Genomic DNA, 25,572 nt, shown 5'->3' on the forward strand with positions numbered 1-25,572 from the left:
ACTTTGGCCACCTGATGTGAACAGCTGACTTATTAGAAAAGACCTGGATGCTCAGAAAGATTGAGGGCAGGAGGAGAAGGGGGCAACAGAGGATGAGATGGTTAGATAGCATCACCAACTCAATGAACACGAATTTGGGCAAACTCCGGAGACAGTGGAGGACAGAGGAGCCTGGCATGCTGCAGTTTATGAGCTTGCAAAGAGTCGGATATGACTTAGCGATGGTACAACATTCAAAGGTTACAGAGTCTTTTACAGAATAATCTTCTTGGAGCATTCTTCAGCTTCCGATCAAGCTCACAATCATTCATCAAGACCAACGAACAAGCCTCCCTTAACCTTCCCCGAATGACTCATGCACAGTTAATAGCCTGTCGCTGATGGTGGTGGTAGGTGGTGTTTCTCAAGCCCTTGACAGTGTGATCTGAATTCAGATGGCTTCCCGACTCATTATGAAATCTGGTTGTGTTCTTACAGTGGACTCAGTAAGTAAATTATTGAGTTGTTCCTTTATTAATTCATGTCATTTATTTATCAATTCTCTACATAACTAGACTCCTATATAGGATTTTTTTTTCATTTTAAGTATATGCTTTTCACAGTGCAGACCAGTAGATACCTGTTAAGTGATTGACTCTTTCATATCTGATGAGAAAAGAAAAGATTAAAGATAAAGAAGAGGATAGCATATAGCTGCACTGGGTTATATGTTCTGAAAGGGAAGGCATACTTCTGTGTATCACTTAATAAGACCAAACATCAGAGAAGCTGCTTCACTTGCAGATGAAAATAGTTCATTAGATTTTAGTCATTCTACTACTACTTCGTTTGTAGAACTTTCAGGAGGAATCTGATACAGGCTGAAGGGCATAGTGATATTTTCTCCAATTAAGTCCAAGTTTTTCAGAGGGATTTTCTTTGCATACTTAGCAAATTTAGAATGAACAAATTATGGTTTACTGTAAAATTTAAAAATCATCATACTATTATGTTACATATCTTTCCCTTTAGCCTAACTGTGCATATTAACCTCAATATTCACATTCAATGCAGGTCTAACTCACAAGCATAAAATAAATTTTCACTAATTAGTATACAGATAAATAACTGAAAAAAAAGCATATTTGTTGAAATTTTTTTTAATTTTAAAGAATCTCATCAGTTTACTGTCATGACAGTTGAGATTAGATACTGCCTACTGAGGTATTCAGTTTCTTCCTTTAAAGATAATTATATTTTGAAAAGTCAAAGAACTTAACTTTCAGACTTTTTTCAAGTATATTCAAATGAACCAGAATACAAACTGCACTCTTCTTTCTTATTAATCTTACTAATAATTCTTATGTCTCCTGACATTTTACTAATCTCCTATGTTCGTTTTAATTAGGTGGGAGTTTTTATTTTTGAGAATAAACACTTTAGAAGATAGTTTAATAAAATTCTCTTCATTGGGATAGAGAATATTGATCTACCAGTAAGAGAAAAGGTGAAAATTTTACTAAAGTTTTAGATTATTTCAAGTATTACATATCAATCTCTTTTGAAAGCCTGAGTCCTAAGTGTTCATAATTACAATTTAAGTATTGGTGTTACCCTATATATTGCATGCTTTAATATTCTGGTCACAGTACTTGGATAGAAAGTGTATAATTGCTTTCTTACAAAAATTTTATATCTATTTTCCACTAGCTGCTTCCTTATATTTGTATATCACTGAAAAATATGAAATGTGTACCATTGAAAAGATCAATATAACTCATTTTTTAAGCTCCTTGTGACAGACTTTCATGTTTACTGTCTGGCAATCCCAACATGTTCATAATCAATAATCACAAGTGCCATTGTCAGGCAGCACAGTGGTAAAGAACCTGCCTGCCAATGCAGGAGACACAAGAGACACAGATTTGATCCTTGGGTCAGGAAAATCCTCTGGAGAAGGAAATGGCAACCCACTCCAGTATTCTTGCCTGGAAAATTACATGGACATTACGTGTAGCCTGGTGGGCCATAGTCCACAGGGTCACAAAGAGCCAGACACAGCTGAACATGCACACACCATTCAAATATTAAAATACATGACACCATGGAATATTACTCAACCATTAAAAAGAATTCATTTGAATCAGTTCTAATGAGATGGATGAAACTGGAGCCCATTATACAGAGTGAAGTAAGCCAGAAAGATAAAGACCAATACAGTATATTAATGCATATACATGGAATTTAGAAAGATGGTAACGATAACCCTATATGCAAAACAGAAAAAGAGACACAGATGTACAGAACAGACTTTTGGACTCTGTGGGAGAAGGCGAGGGTGGGATGTTTTGAGAGTAGAACATTGAAACAAATATACTATCAAGGGTGAAACAGATCACCAGCCCAGGTTGGATGCATGAGACAAGTGTTCGGGGCTGGTGCACTGGGAAGAGGTGGAGAGGGAGGTGGGAGGGGGGGATTGGGATGGGGAATACATGTAAATCCATGGCTGATTCATGTCAATGTATGGCAAAAACCACTACAATACTGTAAAGTAATTAGCCTCTAACTAATAAAAATAAATGGAAAAAAATACATTATGGAATGCATCTTCTAGAGAAAATAATTATGGATAAAGTTACACTAGAATTAGAATTAGCTATAACAGTCACCGTTGTCTGTCTACTCGGCATCCAGTTCCAGCTCCTTCATTCCTAACAGAATCTGATTTTGCTCGTTGGGTGCCCCTATGTCATGCCACCCAAGTGCCCAGGTAGGCATCGCTCACTCTCAGTATCATGGTAGAATTTGTTACTCCTAGGATTATAGTCTCCTTGCTCATGATTAGTTTAAGAAAGACAATATGGCCTAAATATACCCAGTGTCTTGCGAACAGAAGTCTTCTGGTGGCCTCAGAGAAACGTTTTCTAAGTGCAAGTAACCGCCAGATGAATCTAGCCCCTTCTCCAGGGGCTGCTGTGTTGTCTGGGTGTCACAATTCAGAGACGCTACAGCTATCATTCCAGTAGACTGAAGATGAGGGCAACCATACAAATGGCAGAGCAGAGACAGGAAAGCGGGGGAAAAAAAGAACCCAGGTCCTGAATTTTCATTCTTGAGCAAGAAGCAAGAATGAACCTATCCTGGAGCCATTTTTTTTTTCCGGACATGCTGTAATACGTGAGCATGCTCTTCTTTAAGTTGTTTGGATTGGAGTTTCTGTTGCTTTCAACCAAAACCATTCTAACTTACAGCAGAGAGCTGAGCTGCCCTCACTGAACCAACAGGAAACGGCTGTCCTCTCGGGGTGGCCAGCACGAGCTAGGATGATGTCCAGAACCTGGTCACGCCTCCTGCTTCTCACACTGGTGCTCTTTCCACCAGGTTATGTGGCAGCTACTGCTCTGAAACCCACGCTATTTAATAATGGCAAACAATGGCTAATCGAGACGTCATCACAGGAAGGAGAATTCAACTACAAAAGAGCCTCAGGTTGCAGGGAGGATGAAAGGTATCTCAGAAAACTCTTTATGTTATTACTCCAAAATTATTTTGAAGTTGTCTATTACAGGAAAAAAAAAACACATCAAAACAGAAAATCTATTTTCAGGGCTAAGAAATGCAGAACATCAGTGCGAAGGAAAAATAAGCACTGAAACAGGAAATCTCTACAGCTCTTTCCTCCCTCCTCCCTCCCGCCCCCCATACTGGTCGCTCTTTCTCAACATGTTTCGCTGACTCTAAAAACAAAAAGGCACGAAACAGCTCTGTCAGTCCTAGCATCATTCTCGCTCTGAGAGGCAGACCTTTGCTACACAGACACTAGCAGAGACACCACAGCCTCTAGGACTTTACTTACTAGATGCACAACTTTGAATCTTTTAGTGACAGTAATGGGTTGAATAGCGACCCCTCCCAATGGTATGTCCAGGTCCTAAACCCCAGAACATGTGAATGGGAATTTATTTGGGAAAAGGGGTCTTTGCAGGTGTGAATAAGGGTAGGATCTTGAGAGGGGAGCACCCTGGATTCAGTGAGGACACCGCAGCTGATTACCAGAGTCCTGAGAACAGAGGAGGAGACGGAGCTGTGAGGCAGGATACAGTGGACGTGGCCACATGTGTGTAGACTGAACGGACCCCTGGAGCCACCAGAGGCCGAGGATCCTCTCAGAGACTCTGGGGGTGCAGCCCAGCCAACACCCTGACCCTTGACCCCTAACCCTCAGAAATGGGAGAAAATAAACTGCAATTTTAAGACAAATGGAAAATTCTGAAGGAGATAGGAATACCAGACCACCTGACCTGCCTGTTGAGAAACCTGTATGCAGGTCAGGAAGCAACAGTTAGAACTGGACATGGAACAACAGACTGGTTCCAAGTAGGAAAAGGAGTATGTCAAGGCTGTATATTGTCACCCTGCTTTTTTAACTTACATGCAGAGTACATCATGAGAAACACTGGGCTGGAGGAAGCACAAGCTGGAATCAAAATTGCCAGGAGAAATATCAATAACCTCAGATATGCAGATGACATCACCCTTATGGCAGAAAGTGAAGAGAAACTAAAGAGCCTCTTGATGAAAGTGAAAGAGGAGAGTGAAAAAGTTGGCTTCAAGCTCAACATTCAGAAAACTCAGATCATGGCATCTGGTCCCATCACTTCATGGAAAATAGATGGACAAAACAATGGAAACAGTGGCTGACTTTATTTTTCTGGGCTCCAAATTCATCGTGGATGATTGCAGCCATAAAATTAAAAGACGCTTACTCCTTGGAAGGAACGTTATGACCAACCTAGATAGCATATTAAAAAGCAGAGACATTACTTTGTCAACAAAGGTCCTTCTAGTCAAGGCTATGGTTTTTCCAGTGGTCATGTATGGATGTAAGAGTTGGACTATAAAGAAAGCTGAGCTGAACTGAACTGAAGACAAATCTGCAGTAATCTGTTCGGCTAACCTAGGAAACTTAGATGATTCAGTTCAGTTCAGTTCAGTTCAGTTCAGTCAGTCGTGTCCAACTATTTACGACCCCATGGACTGCAGCACGCCAGGCCTCCCTGTCCATTGCCAACTCCCAGAGTTTACTCAAACTCATGTCCATTGAGTCAATGATACTATCCAACCATCTCATCCTCTGTCGTCCCCTTCTCTTCCTGCCCCCAATCCTTCCCAGCATCAGGGTCTTTTCCAATGAGTCAGCTCTTCGCATGAGGTAGCCAAAGTACTGGAGTTTCAGCTTCAACATCAGTCCTTCCAATGAACACCCAGGACTGATCTCCTTTAGGATGGACTGGTTGGATCTCCTTGCAGTCCAAGGGACTCTCAAGAGTCTTCTCCAAGATGATTACACAGTGTTATTTGAATTTGGACAGCCAATTTTTGCTTTAAAGTCAGTTGTCTTGAATGAAGGTAAAATGACAGGAAGAAAATTACAAAAAAATGTGTATATAGACCTATTTCTCTAGTAAGATATTAGTGTCCTAAGAACCAAAGAACATGTCTGTATTTACTTTGAGTCACCTAAAGCATAGCTAACATCAGAAAGTGTCTAAACGTAGTTCTCAAAATTGATAGAGTCCATGAGAAAAATCACATGGTTACCTCAGCAGGCTAAAAAAAAAAATAACATCATTGATACAGTTCAATACCTTTATGAGAAAAAAACCCCTAAATATATGAAGTATAGAAAGGGATTTTATTTAAAATTCATTCACCAAAACTTATTTTACTTTATGCACAAGTACTAGACTCAGTCCCTTCACTACTGGAAGCATGGCAAAGGTGCTCTTGGTCTGGTAGCACAGGTCCTGGGCAGGAAGGTAAGAAAAGGACCAAGAACAGATGAGACAGAACTAGCCATATTTGCAGACAATATGATCACTGATATGTAAATACTAACAGTATTAAGAGAAAAAAAAACTATTAAAACAACAAAAGTATATGGCAGTTATCAAATATAGTTAATGCAAGAGACCAGCACGATCTGTATACACTAACAACTGTTAATTGGAAAAAATTACCTTCACTATAACAAGAAAAACTAAAGTACCTAGGGATTTTGTTGGAGAAAAATTTAAAACTTAAAGAGAGAAGCTAAAGTGAAGTGAAAGTGTTAACTGCTCAGATGTGTCCGACTCTTTGTGGCCCCATGGACTGTAGCCCACCAGGTTACAGTCAAGGAATGGATTGCCATGGAATGCCATGGAATTATCCAGGCAAGAATACTGGAGTGGGGTGCCATTCCCTTCTCCAGAGGATCGGAACCCAGAGCTCCTGCATTGCAGGAAGATTCTTTACTGTCTGAGACACCAGGGAAGCCCAAAGTAAGAAAAGCATACTCCATGCCCTTAGGTAAACTGCTAAGGTGCCTTTATAAAGTAAGGACTGACTGTGTTTGGGAAACAGCTGCTCTAACAAATGCTATAACATCATGTGATCTGGTGGCAATTTAAGACAAGTGGCATGTTAGTGGTTCAAGAACAAACATGCAGGCAGTACAGAGTAGAGAAATCAGAGAAAAACGTATGTGTGTGGGTATCATCTCCTGGGAAGCCCTGTGAAATACATGCCACCACAATAACTGACAGAATAGCTCATTTAACAAATAGGCGAGGGTGGGATGTTCTGAGAGAACAGCCATTGAAACAAGTATACTATCAAGGGTGAAACAGATCACAGCCCAGGTTGGATGCATGAGACAAGTGCTCAGGGCTGGTGCATTGGGAAAACCCAGAGGGATGGGGTGGGGAGGGAGGCGGGAGGGGGGATCGGGATGGGGAACACATGTAAATCATGTGTTGATTCATGTCAATGTATGGCAAAAATCACTACTATATTGTAAAGTAATTAGCCTCCAACTAATAAAAATAAATGAAAAAAAAAAACAAAAAACAAAAAACAAATAGACTAGTGAAAACTGGGTCCCTAAGTATTAAAAGAAAAATGGAGTCCCTAACTTCCTATAAGATCTGGACAGCAGATAGATGAAAGACAAAACTATAATCCTAATTGAATAAAATGTTGGATGACACCTTTGTGATGTATAGTGTAGGGAAGTATTTCTTAAAGAAAGCTGCTGAAGCCCAACTCATGACAAATTTGAATATATCCAAGATTGCAGATTTCTGTTTAATACTGGACTCTGTAAAGTGAATAGACAGTTGACAGATGTGAGAATTTATTTATAACATCTAAAACTGAAGTAAGACTAGTGTTTAGAATAGACAAGAAAACCTCATAAAACAGCCAGAAAAATAAAGGGATCCCAGTATGACATGGATCAAACAGTTCACAGAAGAATAAATTTGGAACATAATTATGCACAGGAAGAAGTTCTCAAATTCATTGGTAATAGAAAAACATTATGTTCAAACACAATTGAATATCACTTCACACTCATCAAATTGGGAAAACTTTATGAATAATAGTAGGTGTCAATGAAAATGTGAGAATACAGAACCGTCATGTACCCAGTAGATACATAGAGTGGAGATGCTTTCTGGAAATTCATCTGGTTGGACATATTCAGGCACTCCCACACTCAAAACAATGATCTCATTCTTTTTATATATCCCAGAAAATTGCTTGCCTTAGGTCATAAAGACACAGAACCAAAATCTTAATTACTGCACAGTCTGAGGTAATGAGCAGTAGGTGGCTATCTAGTTTCTATCACTGGGAAAAATGGAGAAGTAAAATACAATGGATGTAAACTATGGGGTACAATGTAACAGAAGCAACTGACAAATAGGTCTTAAAAGTCATAATGCAGCAAGAATTAAAAATAAGAAACACAATAAATTATAATACAATATTACTTAAGTGAATTTACAAAGCAGGACATGTTCAAGAAATCAATAGTATACACTTATAAGATTCACAAAAAGTTTCCCATCAAACTCATTATAATGATAGTGGAAGTGGAAAGATGAGTGGGATTAAGGAATGAGATTAAAATAGATTGATTAATCAAATATTATAGAGATGAATGATGATAGCAATTAAATCAATCTTTGCAGCTGCATTCTATCACACTAGAAAAACAGAAACAAGGAAGGAAGGAGGGAAAGGGAAGAAACGGAGGGAGAGAGGAAAGGAGGGAGGGAGGGAAATCCACTTCCTATAGAAAGTCAACTGAATGATATGTGAAATTCTAGCAGGTCAACTGCTATTAATTATATGACAACTACAACTTCCCAGTGCTCTGAGTTAGTCTTCTGCTCAACTCTCTATGGCTTAGTATGTGATAACTCCCAATATAGCTAATGGGAACAATTATGTTTCCAAGGACACAGAGTGGAAAAGAGTATGATCATTGTTTTAGTTGTTTAGTTGCTAAGCCGTGTCCAACTTTCTGCAACCCCATGGACTGTAGACTCCGCTGTCCATGGAATTTCCTAGGCAAGAATACTGGAGTGGGTTGCCATTAAAGTGAAAGCAATATTCCAATTATTGTTTGAATGTGATTAAAGTGCATAAAATATCCAAGCTTTGGGGATAATAATGCGTCTGACCTCATGAGTTTACTTGCAAGGTGGAATTCGAATAAAAGAGAGCAAAGTTGGCTTTTAGGTCCACCATCAGCAAGTCGGCTGTACCAGCTCTAAGACTAGGAGAACTTCATGGAGGTTCCAGGATTAGGACAATTCCCACTTAACCAAGAAAACCTTTTTATGAAAGGGTAAAAGGATTAGTGGAGAATTACAGGCTACTGCAAATCCGATTAAATTTTAATTTTATAGTACCCGGATTTCTATGATTAACTTGTTTCAAAGGAAAAGTAGGGGAAAAATAGTTGCATAACACTTAACAATCACTCTCTTTCTCTGTCTCCAAATAAATGGGGGGAAAACATTAATTTCCCTGAATATTGTATATAAGGAATTCAATCACCTCTTCAGGACAGACATCAAATTATGTATGAAAAGAATTTTTACACATAATTTAACAAATGCAATAATTATCATCAAAACAAGAATTTCACTGACTCTCAAAGCCTATGGTTCCCTAAACTAAGAATATGTTCTCTAAATAAAATCAGGTTAGAGGCTATTATTGGTCTGTAACTTAAGACTGTTTCATGGGCAATTAAAATTTTACCTTTTATTACTGAAGTATTAGATGTAAAAAGGATTTATAATTTTTAAAATTTTATATAAATTTGAAACAAATATTAAACATCATTATTTATAAAATAAAAGATGCTATATACATATTTATAGCAAGGTACAAAGTAATAATTCAAGAATAAAGTCTCACTGAAACATCCTTCAAATTGTAAGTTGTAAATAAATATGCATTCATTACTTGAAATATAATACATTACGTTCCATTAACGGTAGAAAAACAATTTATCCTCAGTGAACATTATGCAATTATCATTTCTCCTGCTGCATCTGTCAGATATTACACAAGTAAGTAGATTTTGTTAATGGGTAAAAAGAGATTTTTAAAAACTCCAGATGTATTGATGATATTCTGAAATAATAATTAAGGGCATTGGCTCTAAATCCATTAAATATGTGTAAAAATGCTTCAGAAATGATGTCATAACAAAATCATGCTGTTGAATATTCTTTTCAAATTACTATCTGATTTACCATGGAAAATGGCTTGTTTGAAACTACAAATTACTTTATCATGCAAATTGGTCTCAGAATTTTTCTAAAGTTGGTATGAAAAATGTCCCTGGTTTCAAAGATGCAAAATCTGAGGCATAAATGACTTGTATAACCATAACTGTTTTACATGTACACACCATCTTACATGAAATTGTCATCTCACTTTCTGAGCTATAATATTATTTGCATTTTACAGACAGGAAAGTGAGAGAAAGACACTGTTTAAATCACACTATGCTTCCCCTGATGCAGTACCACTGTGGATGACCGCCTACACACAAGTGAGTAGTTTAAAAAAGTGAACAAAGACAGTAATTTTCCTAACATAAATCCTACTGCTGCATACTCTAAATCAAGCCCAGAATACTCTTACAGGTATTTTCTAAGAGTGTGATTCCATATTTCTCAGTGAAGAGATGACTCTCATGGACCAGTAGGTAATAAACAAATCCTGATGACTGAGTGGTTGCTTTTCTAAGACTTCCTTAAACCACACAGAACCATCATTACTGAAGATTACTTAGATGATGCAAAATTTCAACTGGCCTTGACTCAAATATTACAAAGATAAAGTCTAACTCTGCAAGTTCCCTATTATTTCGAGAGCACAACTTCACAAATTCTATCTATCCAGAAGTCTTTACCCATAGCCTTTCTTGCTGATCTCCACCTCTGTCAGTCAAGTGCATCTAGCCTTGGACATAGCCCCCTTCATCTTATCCTACATCAAGCCAACATTTTGTATTCCATTTCTATGAGTCTTCCCTGAATGACTAGCACTAGCACTCAGATATTATGAGACAATTAATAAATGACCATGGATTAATTGTGACTGCTGCAGGAACCAAGGTGTATGTCCATGGAAGCTTCTGTTCAAGAAACTGAGATGTCTTCAAACTAAAGGATTATAGGAGGATGAATGAATGAATGAGTAAATACTCAAGTGGATACAATGCCTTAACCTGAATAAGTGAATATCACTCTGGGAACTTCTGGAGGGGTTTCAGGAGGATCCACACCGATGATTATTCTTCACATTAGTGCCCAGGAGGTGCTCATCTAAGCATTAAGCCATTTCTTCATGGAATCAAAGTGAAAACCTTCAAGACACCACATTGTACACAGTGCTGCTTTCACATTTCCCAATGCTTTTGCTTCTAGAGTTAAGGATATGCTCTATTTATAGGTGGCTAGTCTTTGTAAGGACATTTTCATCTTTTCCCCAATTCTCTTGGATGTTTACATATAGTTAAATACTGAGAAGTCCAATAGGAGTAAAGTGGATGGAATAAGATGATGTTTTCAATGTCAGGTTGTCGGGGATTTAGAAATAAGACTGGTCCCAAAATGAACATTGCTTTTCTTGCAACATGTAGAATGGGAACTTCGCATAGGTCTATCTTCATTCATCCTTCTAAGGGACTTTATTTATATTTTCCTCCCCACAGACTGCACTCATATTTACTTTATTAAAATTTCTATAAACTGTTTCTTTTTCATCTGCTTAGGAAATTAAGGAAAATTTATTAGCTGATTCTATGTAAATTGCTTTAGCTCAGTTTTCATTGAGGATAAATTTGTTTTGAATATCTGTTATGACAATTATATACAGCTACATTTTCAACCCTAATGCATTTTTAATAACTCGCTTCAGCAGCTAGTGATTTGAATTTCAAATTTCTTTCTACCAAGAAGTAAAAAAAAGTACATACCATCTTATGGCAGTTTCATATAAAAATTGATTTATGCTGCAAGATCTCTCTCACAGTAAACATATCAAATGTCTAAATGAGATCATTAATACTCATAAGCTCTAGAATATGTATGTTCCACATAGAGTATAGCATTAATTTAAACCTGGTGCAGAAATAATTGTATCTTTAGATTATTTTTCAGAAGCCCCTCACTTAGGTTGGAAACAGTTCATTTGATTGATTATTTTAATTAATTGCTATCAAACACTACAGAGTACTTTAGAGCATATCAAAATAACTGACTAATCACAAGTTTAAGGTATTTAAACATTAACAAACTGAACAATTTGGGAAATCCATAAAGGTCTATATCTTTGCTGCTGCTGCTGCTAAATCGCTTCAGTTGTGTCCAACCCTGTGCGACCTGATAGACGGCAGCCCACCAGGCTGCCCCATCCCTGGGGTTCTCAAGGCAAGAACACTGGAGTGGGTTGCCATTTCCTTCTGTATCTTTAGGCCATCTTGAAAATGAAGTCTTTCTTCCCCCCAATTCTGGTGATCTGATAACTGGACTGACCATCAATGCTTGAGGGGAAACAATGGTTTTTAAATATGCCACATTCTTTCATACAGAGACCTTTCCTCATTGACCTATCAGAGGTTGTTGCTGTGGCTCAGTCTGTGAGTTGTGCCCGACTCTTTGTGACCCGTGGACTGCGGCACACCAGGTTCTTCTGTCCTCCACGCTCCCAGAGTTTGCTCAAAGCCATGTTCATTCAGTTGGTCATGCAATCTAACCATCTCATTCTCATGGTTGTCTTCAATCTTTTGTCTCCCCTTTTGTCTTCAATCTTTCTCAGCATCAGAGTCTTTTCCAGTGAGTAGGTTCTTATCATCTCGTGGCCAAAGTACTGGAGCTTCAGCATCAGTTCTTCCAATGAATATTCAGAGTTAGGACTTACTGGTTTCATCTCCTTGCTGTCCAAGGGAGTCTCAAGAGTCTTCTCCAGCACTAAAACTCCAGAAGACTTTAGAATTATCCCTTTAGAATTACTACATTTTTCAGCTAGTAATATATTTAAAGAGTCTTGGTAGTGACTATATATTTTATAATAAATAATACTGGTTAGGATTTTCATGTTTCTTTTACTAGCAGTTCCTCATTTAAATGGGACTTTTCATAATATTCTAACATTCCTTGAATTAGCTGTTTTGTTTTTTGTTTTTTTCAGTCCAAGTTTCCACTTTTTGGTTTGTAACTCTAGATAAACTTATAATTGAGATATCTGTGAAATATCCTGATGTCACCCTAAGGTTGGAACTAAGGTCAGTGTCTTTTAGAGAAAATGGTTTATTTTATACTGATAAGGGTCTTCCCTGATAGCTCAGTTGGTAAAGAATCTGCCTGCAATGCAGAAGACCCCAGCTCAATTCCTGAGTCAGGAAGATCCTCTGGAGAAGGGATTGGCTACCCACTCCAGTATTCTTGGGCTTCCCTTGTGACTCAGCTGGTAAAGAATCCTCCTGCAATGCGGGAGACCTGGGTTTGATCCCTGCATTGGGAAAACCCCCCGGAGAAGGGAATAGCTACCTACTCTAGTATTCTGGCCTGGAGAATTCCATGGTCTGTATAGTCCATGGGGTCGCAAACAGTCAGACACAACTGAGCGACTTTCACTTTCATTTCACTTCAAGGTTTTTACAGATGTTAATATACACTCATCTTCATTCTGTTCAATTCTGTTCATTCATTCTGTTCAATTGATCTCCTGGGTAGTTTCACTATAATCTGGTTGCACTTGCAACTGTTTAATAGTAGATACATGTCATAGGGTTAATATGAGGGTTAAATTAAACAAGACAGTTCAGCAAAACCCAGCATAAAATTTAGTTCAATTGATTATAATTAAACTGAAATAGTGGCCCATCAAATCAAATTCCTGAAAGAAAAATTTATTGTGTTAATTGCAACATTTGGAAAGTGTCTGAAAATGAACCATATAAATAAAGCCATTTGCTAAGTATAAAAAAAAATAGTAGATACATGTATATACCATATGTATATATCTCAAAATCTAACATGTGAACAAATCACCTTATCTTCACCCTGTCTTTGTGAACATCACGATCATCCATCCCTCATCCAGTTCCTAAAAAGTATCAAGTCTCACTCCTCTCTCTTCCATTTCCTGATATTCAGTCAGTCACTGAGTCTTTTTTCTTATTGCAGGTGCTTTACGATGTGTTAGCTCCTCCTGCACAACAGTGCGCATCAGCTGCATGTGGACACGCGCCCTCCCCCGTGGCCCTGCGCTCCCCAGTCCGGCCCTCTGGGTCAACTCTGGGCTGTACTGCGGGTTCCCGCTGTTTCACACGTGGCATTGCGCGCACGTCAGCGCCACTCTCCCAGTCTGTCCCACCCTCCCGTTCCCCCCCTGAGTCGCACGATCATTCTCTACATTGGCCTCTCTATGCCTGCCCTGGAAATAGGTTCATCCGTACCATTTTCTAGATCCCACATGTATGCGCTAATATACAACATTTGTTTGTCTCTTTCTGACTTTCTTCATTCTGTATGACAGACATGGTCCATCCACGTCTCTATCAAATCTTCCTAATTCTCCTTGACTGTACCTGGAAAATATCACCAAAATCTATCTCCTCTCCACTCACTTCACCTTTCTCCGTTCAGGAGTGTGTTGTCTATTTTGGGGAAACGACAGTATTACAACATCAATTATATTGTTTCTCTGTGTATATTCAATTAGCTTATCCATTTGATGTGATGTCACACAAACTATTTTTTTCTAAATACATATTTGAAGATATGAAAAACTATTTAAAACCCTTCACAACTGCTCTGTTGCTTAAAGGACAAAGGTTAAAGTCACATAGAAGGCATTTATGACCCTTCACTGACCCCATCCATGTGCTTCACGCTTACCATCCATCACCAAGTCCTCCTCTCAAGCTTTGCCAACACTAGACAGATTCCTCAGATTTTCTTCAACTCACCATGTAGTGTAACTTTTCATTATGTTTAATCACCTTTTCTCCCTCATTTAATGGATTTGTCTCCATTATTTTGCTTTGTCAAAAACAGAGCGATCTAAAGAAGCCCCTTGGAAAGTCCTGTTATCCAGAGGTAGACAACTGTTCCTTTGTACTTTTATTACCACATTTTATCATATTTCATTATAGTTAGCTATTTATAACCTTACTTTCTCAGACTGTAAAAACATAAGACAATAATGATAATTAACTCTTAATATTTTCTGACCATTCTAGTCTCCAAAGAGTTCACAGGTAGTATCTTATTTATGGCTCATAATTCCTAGAGAAGGAGGGCAACTCTCCCTACTGAGGAAAGAAGAAGAGCATCTTATCTTCATCTTCTGAACTTCAGTATCAATTTTGTCACTAGACAGTATAGTCTCACAGAGCTATGTATCTTGTTGCTGTTGTTCAGTCACTAAGTCGTGTCTGACTCTTTGCGACCCCAAGGACTGCAGCATGCCAGGCTTCCCTGTCTTTCACTGTCTCCCAGAGTTTGCTCAAATTCATGCCCATTGAGTCAGTGATGCTATCTGACCATATCATTTTCTGCTGCCTGCTTCTATTGCCTTCAATCCTTCTCAACATCAGGGTCTTTTCCAATGAGTCAGCTCCTTGCATCAGGTGGCCAAAGTATTTTACATATCTTTTTAAAATAGCACTTTATTTGTTATACCAAATTGGGTTTGATTGTCACTTCCCAATATTCAGGGCAAGGTTCTTTTCCTTCGTAGCAGAATGGAAATTACTCTTATAGGCAAGATGCACCTGTATGTTCCTTATCTCATCCAGTGAAAGCAAATATTTACATGGAAAGTTTTTACTTAAACTTGAGCAACATCAGAGTTGCCTAAAGGTGATATAATTTTGATGGCTAGGTACAACTTTATCATGTGTGGGTGATAAAGAATGGCAGTATTGAATAACAGAAGAGATGATAAATGAGACTTTAAATAATGCTAGCTGTATATTTAAAAAAAAAGAAGCAAAAATCAGTGTCATAGAGCTAGTTAAGACTGTAGGAAGAAGTAGTGAGGTTGACACAAATATTTTGGTTTGGATGCCTAAGAGACATTTCACATTTAACATATACAAAGTGGAAAGCTTGTGATTTCTTTTTTTATTACTCTAAGCCTATAATAAGACAGCCAGTCAAGCATTAGGCAAAGCTTGCTAAAACAGTATCAAAATAAGAGAAGAGATCATTTATATATTTTTCTGAAAATACCCCTTAAGATTTCTTATTTCTGATTAAACATGACGAAATTGTTCTTCCATATCAGAACTGGTCTAACCTTATGGTATTAGTTTGCAATCACCAAAGAGAAAATAAGACAAAATTTCTGAAAGGAAATTTATATCACTAGGAAACAGAATTAGGCTCTGGAATACTGTGAAGGATAAGTTGTAATAATAGAAAACTTTAATCTTCCTAACACAGCCACCAGAAAAGTAAATTTTAGCTGTCACATACACTGAATCTAGTTATTAATGTGCTTTAGGAAGCTCCAAGCTACAGCCAGTGATATCTGTTTAGTTATTTATTAGAAGAGGAACCATTCCTATTCTCACTGTGCTCCACAGGATCTTTTGTGACTCAATTTCACAGACTAGAGAAGGCTCACATACATAAATTGTGTATTTTGTAAAAGCATTAGTGATAGTTTTCTAACATTAATTTTTATTTAAACCATTTATATCTACAGTATTTTTTCTTCTTCTTTTGTTAAAATGAATGCTTTCTGGTTCTGTTAAAGACCAAACCCTATCATTAAACACAGGAAACTTCTAATCATCACATCTTTGGTCTACTAGATTATTCCCACTGGCATACAAAGATATTAAATATATTTCATATTTAAAAAACACATCTGTTATATATAGGCTCAATTTTATAGCAAAACATCTTGAAAACAATTGCCTGGGTTGCTGTCTGTTTCTTACCCCTCAATCTTCTGTAAGCTACTCCAAGTGAAATTAGTCCCCATATTTCACTGAAAAAACTCTTGGCAAAGCCATTGAAGACTATGTTTTAAATCCAACAGTCCCTCTTGTGTCACCTTTCTCAATCTCTACAACTAGACACAGATGACCACTCACTCAAAAACTTTTTTTATGTATGTTCAAGTGTTTTTAGCAGTTTTCTCTTAGTTTTCAGTGGTCTACCCTCCAAGTTATTCTTCTCCGCTACTGCCCGCTGTTCTCAGCTTTCTCTCCTGGCCCCTCCACCTCTGCTAATCCTCTAAGTGTGGGGATGTTACTTATCTCCTTTTTCTTCGTTTTCTCCTAACAACATTTTATCCAGTGCTCCAGAGTAAAGTACTGTCAACATGCCAATGACAGTCAAATGAATAACTTTATCAGTGACATTTCTCCCACTCAAGGCCACATCTGTTTATCTAATTGACTACTTGACATTTTAGTTTGAATGCCTAATAAACATTTCAAATTTAACATATGCTAAGTGAAATCTTCTGATTTGTAGTCAAAGGCTGCTTTTCTATCTTCCTCATCTTCATAAAATGCACCATCCTTATCTTTGTTGCTCAAGTACCTGAGTCCAACCCTTCATTAACACACTACATTTAATCCATAAGTATTTCCAGTCTGCTTTCATAAACTATATCCAAAATTTGTCCTTTAACTTCCAACTTCAATACTATCACATTTATTGACGTTACCATCATATCTAGTCTAGATGAATAATGGCCAATATTTGCTAAATTAACCATACGACATTTTTGTCTAGTTTTGGCTTTATCAGTGTGATAAAGTGAGTTGGAAAGGGTTTCCTCTTTATATTTTCATTAAGAATTTATGTGGGATTCTTTTTTCACTTTAAATATGTTATAGTATTAACAAGTGATATGATATGGTGATCAAGTTTTCTTGGTGAGAAAATTATTGAACTGTAAGCTCACAGCTTTTATTAGATCTTGAGCTACTGAATAAGCCTGGGTAGTTTGTGTTTTTCCAGGAGTTTATCTATTTCATTTAATTTGTCAAAAATTTTAAATCACATTTGCTCACAATATACTCTTATTATCCTTTTAATATTTGTAGAATTTGTAGTGAATAACCCCTCTACTCGTCCCAGTCTTTGATTTTTTTAAATATTTTTTCTTGATAAATTTGGTTAACAGTTTATCAAGTAAATTTTTTTTTTTTTTGGTAAAAGAAGCGGCTATGGACTTTATAAAATTTCCTTATTGTTATTTTGGTTTCTATTTCATTGATATTTTCTCCTCCATTTATTGTTTCTTTCTAATGTAAGAACTTACAGATATACATTTCACTGTAAGTACTCATGCAGTTCTATATTTCACGTGTGCTGATATTTGTGTTTTTATGATTTTTGAGTTTAGAATATTTTCTAATAGCCTCTGTGACTACTGCATTTCCTTTTTATTACCCCTCGGAATATGCTAATTCCCAAATAATTAGAGTTTACTTGATAACACTAACTTCTAATTTAAATTATTTATGGTCAGAGAACACACTCTTTATGACTTCAACCCTTTTCAATTGATTAAGACTTGTTCATATTGAATTGAAGTTATCTGTGTATGTGTGTTTTCATGGGAATACAAACTCTTTCAGGGTACTTGTTTCTCTGTATCCCCAGTGAAGAGCCATATCCCCAGTGCAAGGCATAAATCAGATACCTTATCTCTGTCTAAACTATTAACCCTAATAAGTGGTTATAATACTGGAATCACTGTTGATGGTGATTGCAGCTGTGAAATTAAAAGACGCTTACTCCTTGGAAGAAAAATTATGACCAACCTAGATAGCATATTAAAAAGCAGAGACATTAGTGTGCCAACAAAGGTCCGTCTAGTCAAGGCTATGGTTTTTCCAGTGGTCATGTATGGATATGAGAGCTGAACTGTAAAGAAAGCTGAGTGTAGAAGAATTGATGCTTTTGAACTGTGGTGCTGCAGTCCCTTGCACTGCAAGGAGATCCAGCCAGTCCAACCTAGAGGAGATCAGTCCTGGGTGTTCATTGGAAGGACTGATGTTGAAGCTGAAACTCCAACACTTTGGCCACCTGATGTGAAGAACTGACTCATTGGAAAAGACCCTGATGCTGGGAAAGATTGAGGGCAAGAGGAGAAGGGGATGACAGAGGATGAGATGGTTGGATGGCATCGCCAATTCGATGACATGGGTTTGGGTGGACTCTGGCAGTTGATGATGGACAGGGAGGCCTGGTGCGCTGCAGTTCGTGGGGTCACAGAGTCGGACACAACTGAGCGACTGAACTGAATACTGGAATGTTGCCATTTGTCAAGTAAAAGATGGCTGAGTATGAGTACATGGACTCTAGATGCACTGGCTAGAGAGCGGGCAGCCAGGATACATCAATGACCAGCAGGCAAGCGTTCTGACCAGGAATCCACAGAACATATACTATGCTCAGTCTTTCCAAATTTTACTCAATAACTAAATGTCACAGACTTACCTGGCAGTTTCTCACTAAGTCAGGTTTAAATCTATTGCCACGGTCTTTATCATCATACAAAATATCAACATGACTCAGGCTACAAATATCTTTTCCTCTAAAAATAGACATGTAATATAACGATTTTAAAATCCATGCACTCAAGAGAAAACCAAACTCCCCTGAGCTTGTAAGTGTTTTGGCAGGAACTTAAACTTGGATTCTCCAGTCGGAAATGTGTATTAATATATAGAATACCTCACAGGGAGTTAAAGAAGTTCGCATTTTAAGCCTTATGATATAGGTTCAAGTCTAATACAAATGACTGCTAGCTTTTTGTATAATACAATTGGTTAGCACATTATTGCTGAATAATCTCTTTTTAATAGATTTTACTTTTTTAGAGCAGTTTTATGTTCACTGCAATACTGAGTGGAAATTACAGATATTTCTCTTTTATTGCCTGCCCCCACATGCACGTAGGCTCCCCAGGTGGTGCAGTGGTAAAGAATCCACCTGCCAACGCAGGAGACACAAGAGAGGTGGGTTCAATCCCTGGGTCAGGAAGATCCCCTGGAGGAGGGCACGGCAACCCACTCCAGGGTTCTTGTCTGGAGAGGACCATGGACAAAGGAGGCTGGAGGGCTACAGTCCATGAGGTTGCAAGAGTCGGATATGACTGAGCACACACACACGGATGGCCTCTCCCATTAGCAACACTCTCAACAGATGGCACATTTGTTATAACTCACAAATGAATCTGCTTTAATACAACGTAATCACCCAAAGTTCATATTGTAGAGCAAGGTTCACTCTTGGTGTTGTATATTTTATGGCTTTGGACAAATGTATGACATACGTTCACCATTAGAGTATCATAAAGGGTAGTTTCACTCTGCTAAAAACCTTTGTTGTTGTTCTGTTGTTGAGTCCAACTTTTGCAGCCCCAAGGATTGCAGCAAGCCAGGGCTTCCCTGTCCTTCACAAAAAATCCTTGGTGCTATGCTTATGTATCCCTGCCACCTTCCTCATCCCTGGAACACACTCTATTTTTTAATAAAAGAAGAAATTAGAACTATGTATCACATGAAATAAATTCCACAGACTCATTACATTATTCAGAGTAACTTATTCTATGATACCGCTGTGAAGGAATTAAAGTCTTTCCTGAGCTTATGTGGGCATTCTGTCAAAAAGCAACTCTGTTCCACAGCTCTGCATTCTGGTCATGAATCCTCCACGTTACTATCAAATACCTAACTCGTTTCGACATTATCACCAGAGATAACTTTCAGCAGCACATTCAGCATCATTCTACGGTGATTTCTCACATACTTTTAACTTTCAACTCATACACACATATTTTTAGGAAATTGATGTTTGACTCATAGGATTTATGCCACATCTCTACATATCAGCATAGACAATGATCGCTTTCTTGTTGAGTTGTAAACAGCAAGTGCTTTGTACATTAACAGTGGCATTAACACTGCTCACATCAGCCTCAAAAGTTTTATCTCCTAAACATTGCCCACAGTTAAAATCAAAGTAACAAATGCACAATTAACCTGAACAGAGGGAAACTGCCTACTCAGCACCTTGGGAAATGATCTGGTTGAGTTATGAGGCATCTCATTTTGCAAAGTAGCAATAAAAATGAGCCTTTCATTTTGCAGAGGTACCACTGGCATTTACAGCAGATGATTAAAATAAAGGAGAAAAATAACTTTTGCATTTTATCAGCACAGGGATGTTTTATCCTGGCCGTGCATTCTGGCCTCTGCAGATTTCATCTATCAAAAGAAATGTTTCCACAGTTGTTGCCAGGGGTCCAGTTATTCCCCAGAGATTCCAGACACCGTGACTTACCTTATGAAAGTTCCTGAAATATGCTGCCTTCTCATCGGGAAATTTTTCTAGCCTTCTGGGTCCTTTACTAGATGCCTTCTTGAAAACCAACCAGCATCGTCTGAAAATCTGAAAGGAAATAAAGGAATCTTACTATTTCTCTTTTTACATGCATTTAGTAGCATCAAAGGTTTATCTATTCAACTAAGCCAGTGGGAATAAACTATTTTAAATGCACTTATTTTACAGAGAGAAAAAATCAGGATCATAGGCATGTTATTCTTTCAAATATCAGCAAAACTTTAAAACAATATTAAATATAAAATTTTATGTGAAAAAATTTTGTGTTGTGAGATTGTCAGTGCACTGGTTCCAATCTTCTTCAGTCTAATTAAATCATCTGGGTATCAACACCATATAACATTCTTACCATTCTAGTGACATACAATTCTGTTTTCCATGATAATGAAGTAACAATTTACTAACTTAAGCACTTTCATAATGCTCAATTTCCTATCTTTGGAGAGACATCACATTTAAAAATTAACTTATCTTCTACTATTAATTTTTAAAACCCCAAATGCTCATATATTACTTTAGAAAATGAAAGAGAGATGTTTTTTATAGTGGACACATCTGTTTCACCCTTTTATACTTTCATAGAAACTAGTATTTATTGGCGCAATAGGCATTTAAAAATAAATTCTAAATAAATTAAAAAATTTAGACACATTTAATCCTCATATTCACTATATTAGGTTGCCGGCACTTTAGGATAAAGATAGTTAAAAGTATCAGGATTTGAATATACATCTGTCTGAACAGATATCTCTTCCACTTTAGTTAAAAAAAAAATATAGGGCTGTGTATTACACAAACACAGGCCCTTCTCTCTGGGCTTGATCCTGACTTACAGGACTGATTCTTACACTGTCAACTCATGCCCACCTTGTCACCCTCCCTCCACAGGCATGTTTAAGGCAAAGTAATTGAAGGAGTCACCTTTTCAAGCACTGAAGAGGTCCAGAAATACAAATTTCCTATTTGAAAGTTTTATAGAAATGAATATTTTTGCGGGCGTTAACATTCTCTAGCCAAAAAATCAGATCAGCCTATTGTTCTTCTATTTCTTTACTTAAACTGCAAAGTGGCTATGCATGTGCAGGTTAAGTAACTTCAGTCGCATTCAACTCTTGGCAACCCTACGGACTGTAGCCCTCCAGGCGCCTCTGTCCATGGGATTCTCCAGGCAAGAATATTGGAGTGGGTTGCCATGCCCTCCTCCAGGGGCTCTTCCCAACCCAGGGACTGAACTGGCTTCCCTTATGTCTCCTGTATTGGTAAGCAGGTTCTTCACCACTACTGCCACCTGGGAACTAATGCAGGCCAGATACTGAAATTCCTCTGGAGTGTGCGATTGTTTGTTTTTCAGAACAGTCACATGAAGACCGTTCATCATAAAAGCAGAATAAATAGAATAATGATGCAAATACACAATTTTACTTTATTCTTGCCAGCTTTGCCAGCTCCTTCCTGGTGGCTTCACAAAAGTGAGTGAAGGGAAGCCCTGGGCTTCCAGCACACATGACCGCATCTCTTCTCCACCAGGTGGAGATGTGTCTCCTCCCATCACAAGTCTCCCAACACCCCCCTCCCTGGAAACAAGGAGTTAGGCTTTCAGAGCTCCAGCTGTTCTTTCTATATGCTTGCCTTCACACATGCTTGCTAAGTTCTAGTTATTTATTTGCTGACTCCTTACTAATCTCCTTACATCTTTTGGCTAAGATCAAGTGTAATATCTGTTCTTATCAGTTTAATATCTGATACGTCCTCTATCTTCCCTGGTGGCTCAGACAGTAAAGCGTCTGTCTACAATGCGGGAAACCCGGATTCGATCCCTTGGGTCAGGAAGATCTCCTGGAGAAGGAAATGGCAAACCACTCCAGTACTCTTGCATGGAGAATCCCATGGATGGAGGAGCCTGGTGGGCTACAGTCATGGGGTCGCAAAGAGTCGGACACGACTGAGCAACTTCACTTTACTACTAATGTCCATCCCAAAGTAAAACATTAAAGATATAATATAAATATTGATAATATGACATCAGCATATGGTTTGCTGGATTCCTCAGCCCCAATGTGATGGTTTGGAGGTGGGGCCCCTACGGAGGTAATTAGGATTGATGAGATCTTGAGGATAGGGCCCTCAGACTGGGATTAGTGTCCTTATGGTTTATGTCCTTATGTAAAGAATCTGCAACAATTGCACTCATCTCAAACGCTAGTAAAGTAATGGTCAAAATTCTCCAAGCCAGGCTTCAGCAATACATGAACTGTGAACTTCCAGATGTTCAAGCTGGTTTTAGAAAAGGTGGAGGAATCAGAGATCAAATTGCCAACATCCACTGGATCATCGAAAAAGCAAGAGAGTTCCAGAAGAACATCTGTTTCTGCTTTATTGACTATGCCAAAGCCTTTGACTGTGTGGATCACAATAAACTGTGGAAAATTCTGAAAGAGATGGGCATACTAGACCACCTGACCTGCCTCTTGAGAAACCTGTGTGCAGGTCAGGAAGCACCAGTTAGAACTGGACATGGAACAACAGACTGGTGCCAAATAGGAAAAGGAGTACATCAAGGCTGTATATTGTCACTCTGCTTATTTAACTTATATGCAGAGTACATCATGAGAAATGCTGGGCTGTAAGAAGCACAAGGGAATCAAGATTGCTGGGAGAAATATCAATAATCTCAGATATGCAGATGACACCACCCTTATGGCAGAAAGTGAAGAGGAAACTAAAAAGCCTCTTGATGAAAGTGAAAAAGGAGAGTGAAAAAGTTGGCTTAAAGCTTAGGATTCAGAAAACTAAGATCATGATGGGGAAACAGTGGAAACAGTGTAAGACTTTATTTTGGGGGGCTCCAAAATCACTGCAGCCATGAAATTAAAAGATGCTTACTCTTTGGAAGGAAAGTTATAACCAACCTAGATAGCATATTAAAAAGCAGAGACATTACTGTTGACATTACCTGTCAACAAAGGTCCATCTAGTCAAGGCTATGGTTTTCCCAGTGGTCATGTATGGATGTAAGAGTTGGACAGTGAAGAAAGCTGAGCACCAAAAAATTGATGCTTTTGAACTGTAGTGTTGGAGAAGATTTTTGGGAGTCCCTCTATACTTTAAGGAAATCCAACCAGTCCATCCTAAAGGAGATCAGTCCTGGGTGTTCATTGAAAAGACTGATGTTGAAGCTGAAACTCCAGTAGTTTGGCCACCTGATGTGAAGAGCTAATTCATTGGAAAAGACCCTGATGCTGGGAAAGATTGAAGGCAGGAGAAGAAGAGGACGACAGAGGATGAGATGGTTGGATGGCATCACCGACTCAATGGACATGAGTTTCGGTAAACTCTGGGAGTTGGTGATGGACTGGGAGGCCTGGCGTGCTGCGGTTCATGGGGTGGCAAAGAGTCGGACACAACTGAGCAGCTGAACTGAACTGAACTGAGTGGGGCATAGATAGATTATTAGTATTTATCTCTTGATTATTTTTAGTGGATTGGGAATTCTAATTGAGGTAGAAAGATCCTGTTTGAATGGAATTGAGACCTGAAACTCTGGTAATACAGTTTCTGTTCTTTCCTACAGAAGAATTATTTTCTGTGTACCCTGTACACTTTTTTGCTCAGGAACCATGGTGATGTTCAAATGAAGTCTTGTGATGTTCATGGAAATACACAAATATACTCCCTGACTGCAGTGTCCCAACTTATGGGACAACACTATTTTCTGCTAAAGAAAGAGATAAACATTGTCAGAAAGCATAAGTATTTCCATTTAGGCACTTGATATTGCTATAGAACAAATCTGATAATGGATAATAAGGAAAAATAGATCTGGTATTTTTGATAGTATCTTACCTCTTTGCTATTACATTAACAGGCAACCACATATGATTGCTAAATAACTGATGTAATAGACTGTTTACCAAGCAAAGGCCCTCAAGTTATTATTTTCTTGCTTTGGGATAATTCTAGATTGATAAAACAGTAGCAAAAATGTAAAAGATTTTACCAAACTTCTCTTAATATTAACATCCTCAATACACATGATACATTTTACTAAAACTGAGAAATAAACATTGGTAAAATGCTATTATCAAAAAGACAGATTCTTTTCAGAAATCACCTTTTTTTCCACCAATGTCCTATTCTGCTTTGGGTCCAGTCCAGGATTTCCCTGGTGGCTCAGAGATGAACAATCGGCCTGCCAATGCAGGAGACACAGGCTTGATCCCTGGGGTCTGGAAGATCTCTGGAGGAGGAAGGAAACCACTCCAGTATTCTTGCCTGGGAAACCCCACGGACGTGGAGCCTGTCGGTGAGTCAGCCATGACTCAGCGACTAAGCCACAACCCGCTGGCCATGCCGCACTCAGTCCCCGTCTCCTTGTGTGGGGACAGTGCTCAACCGCGTCTGGCGCTGGGACCCCACGGACCCTCCAGGCTCCTCTGTCCATGGGATTTTCCAGGCAAGAATGCTGGACTGGGTTGCCGTTTCCTACTCCAGGGGACCTTCCCGGCCAGGGATCGAACCTGTGTCTCTCATGTCTCCTTCACTGGCAGGCGGAATCTTTACCACGGTGCCACCTGGGCTTCCTATCTCCTCCCCTGCCTCCTTAGTCTCTTCTGATCTTTGATAGTTTCTCAGCTTTTTTACTTTTTTATGACCTTGACAGTGTGGAAGACTACTAGTCAGGCATTTCGCACAAAGTTTCTCAATTTCTGTTTATCTCCATAAAATTATTTTTGATATTTCAAAAGTCTAATGAGAATCTCACAATAAAATGATTAAAGTAAAATAATTTATTGGGAAAAATAGTACAAATTATCATGACTGTGGGCTGGTTATATTTTGATGTCTATTT

At 38.3% G+C, this 25,572-nt stretch overlaps 1 protein-coding gene and 1 pseudogene across 1 annotated transcript in view; one reads left to right on the forward strand and one right to left on the reverse strand.

The window, feature by feature from the left end:
- Positions 1 to 25,572, reverse strand: part of DOK6 (docking protein 6) — a 394,048-nt gene that overhangs the window by 255,775 nt on the left and 112,701 nt on the right. The window contains exon 2 of the mRNA XM_065935112.1: positions 20,664 to 20,771. Within this exon, the coding sequence (XP_065791184.1) occupies positions 20,664 to 20,771 (108 nt within the window). The remainder of the gene's footprint in view (positions 1 to 20,663; positions 20,772 to 25,572) is intronic.
- LOC136168148 (U2 spliceosomal RNA) lies at positions 22,404 to 22,543 on the forward strand (annotated as a pseudogene).

Source organism: Muntiacus reevesi, chromosome 4, assembly GCF_963930625.1.
Source record: "Muntiacus reevesi chromosome 4, mMunRee1.1, whole genome shotgun sequence".
Classification (NCBI taxonomy): Eukaryota; Metazoa; Chordata; class Mammalia; order Artiodactyla; family Cervidae; genus Muntiacus; species Muntiacus reevesi.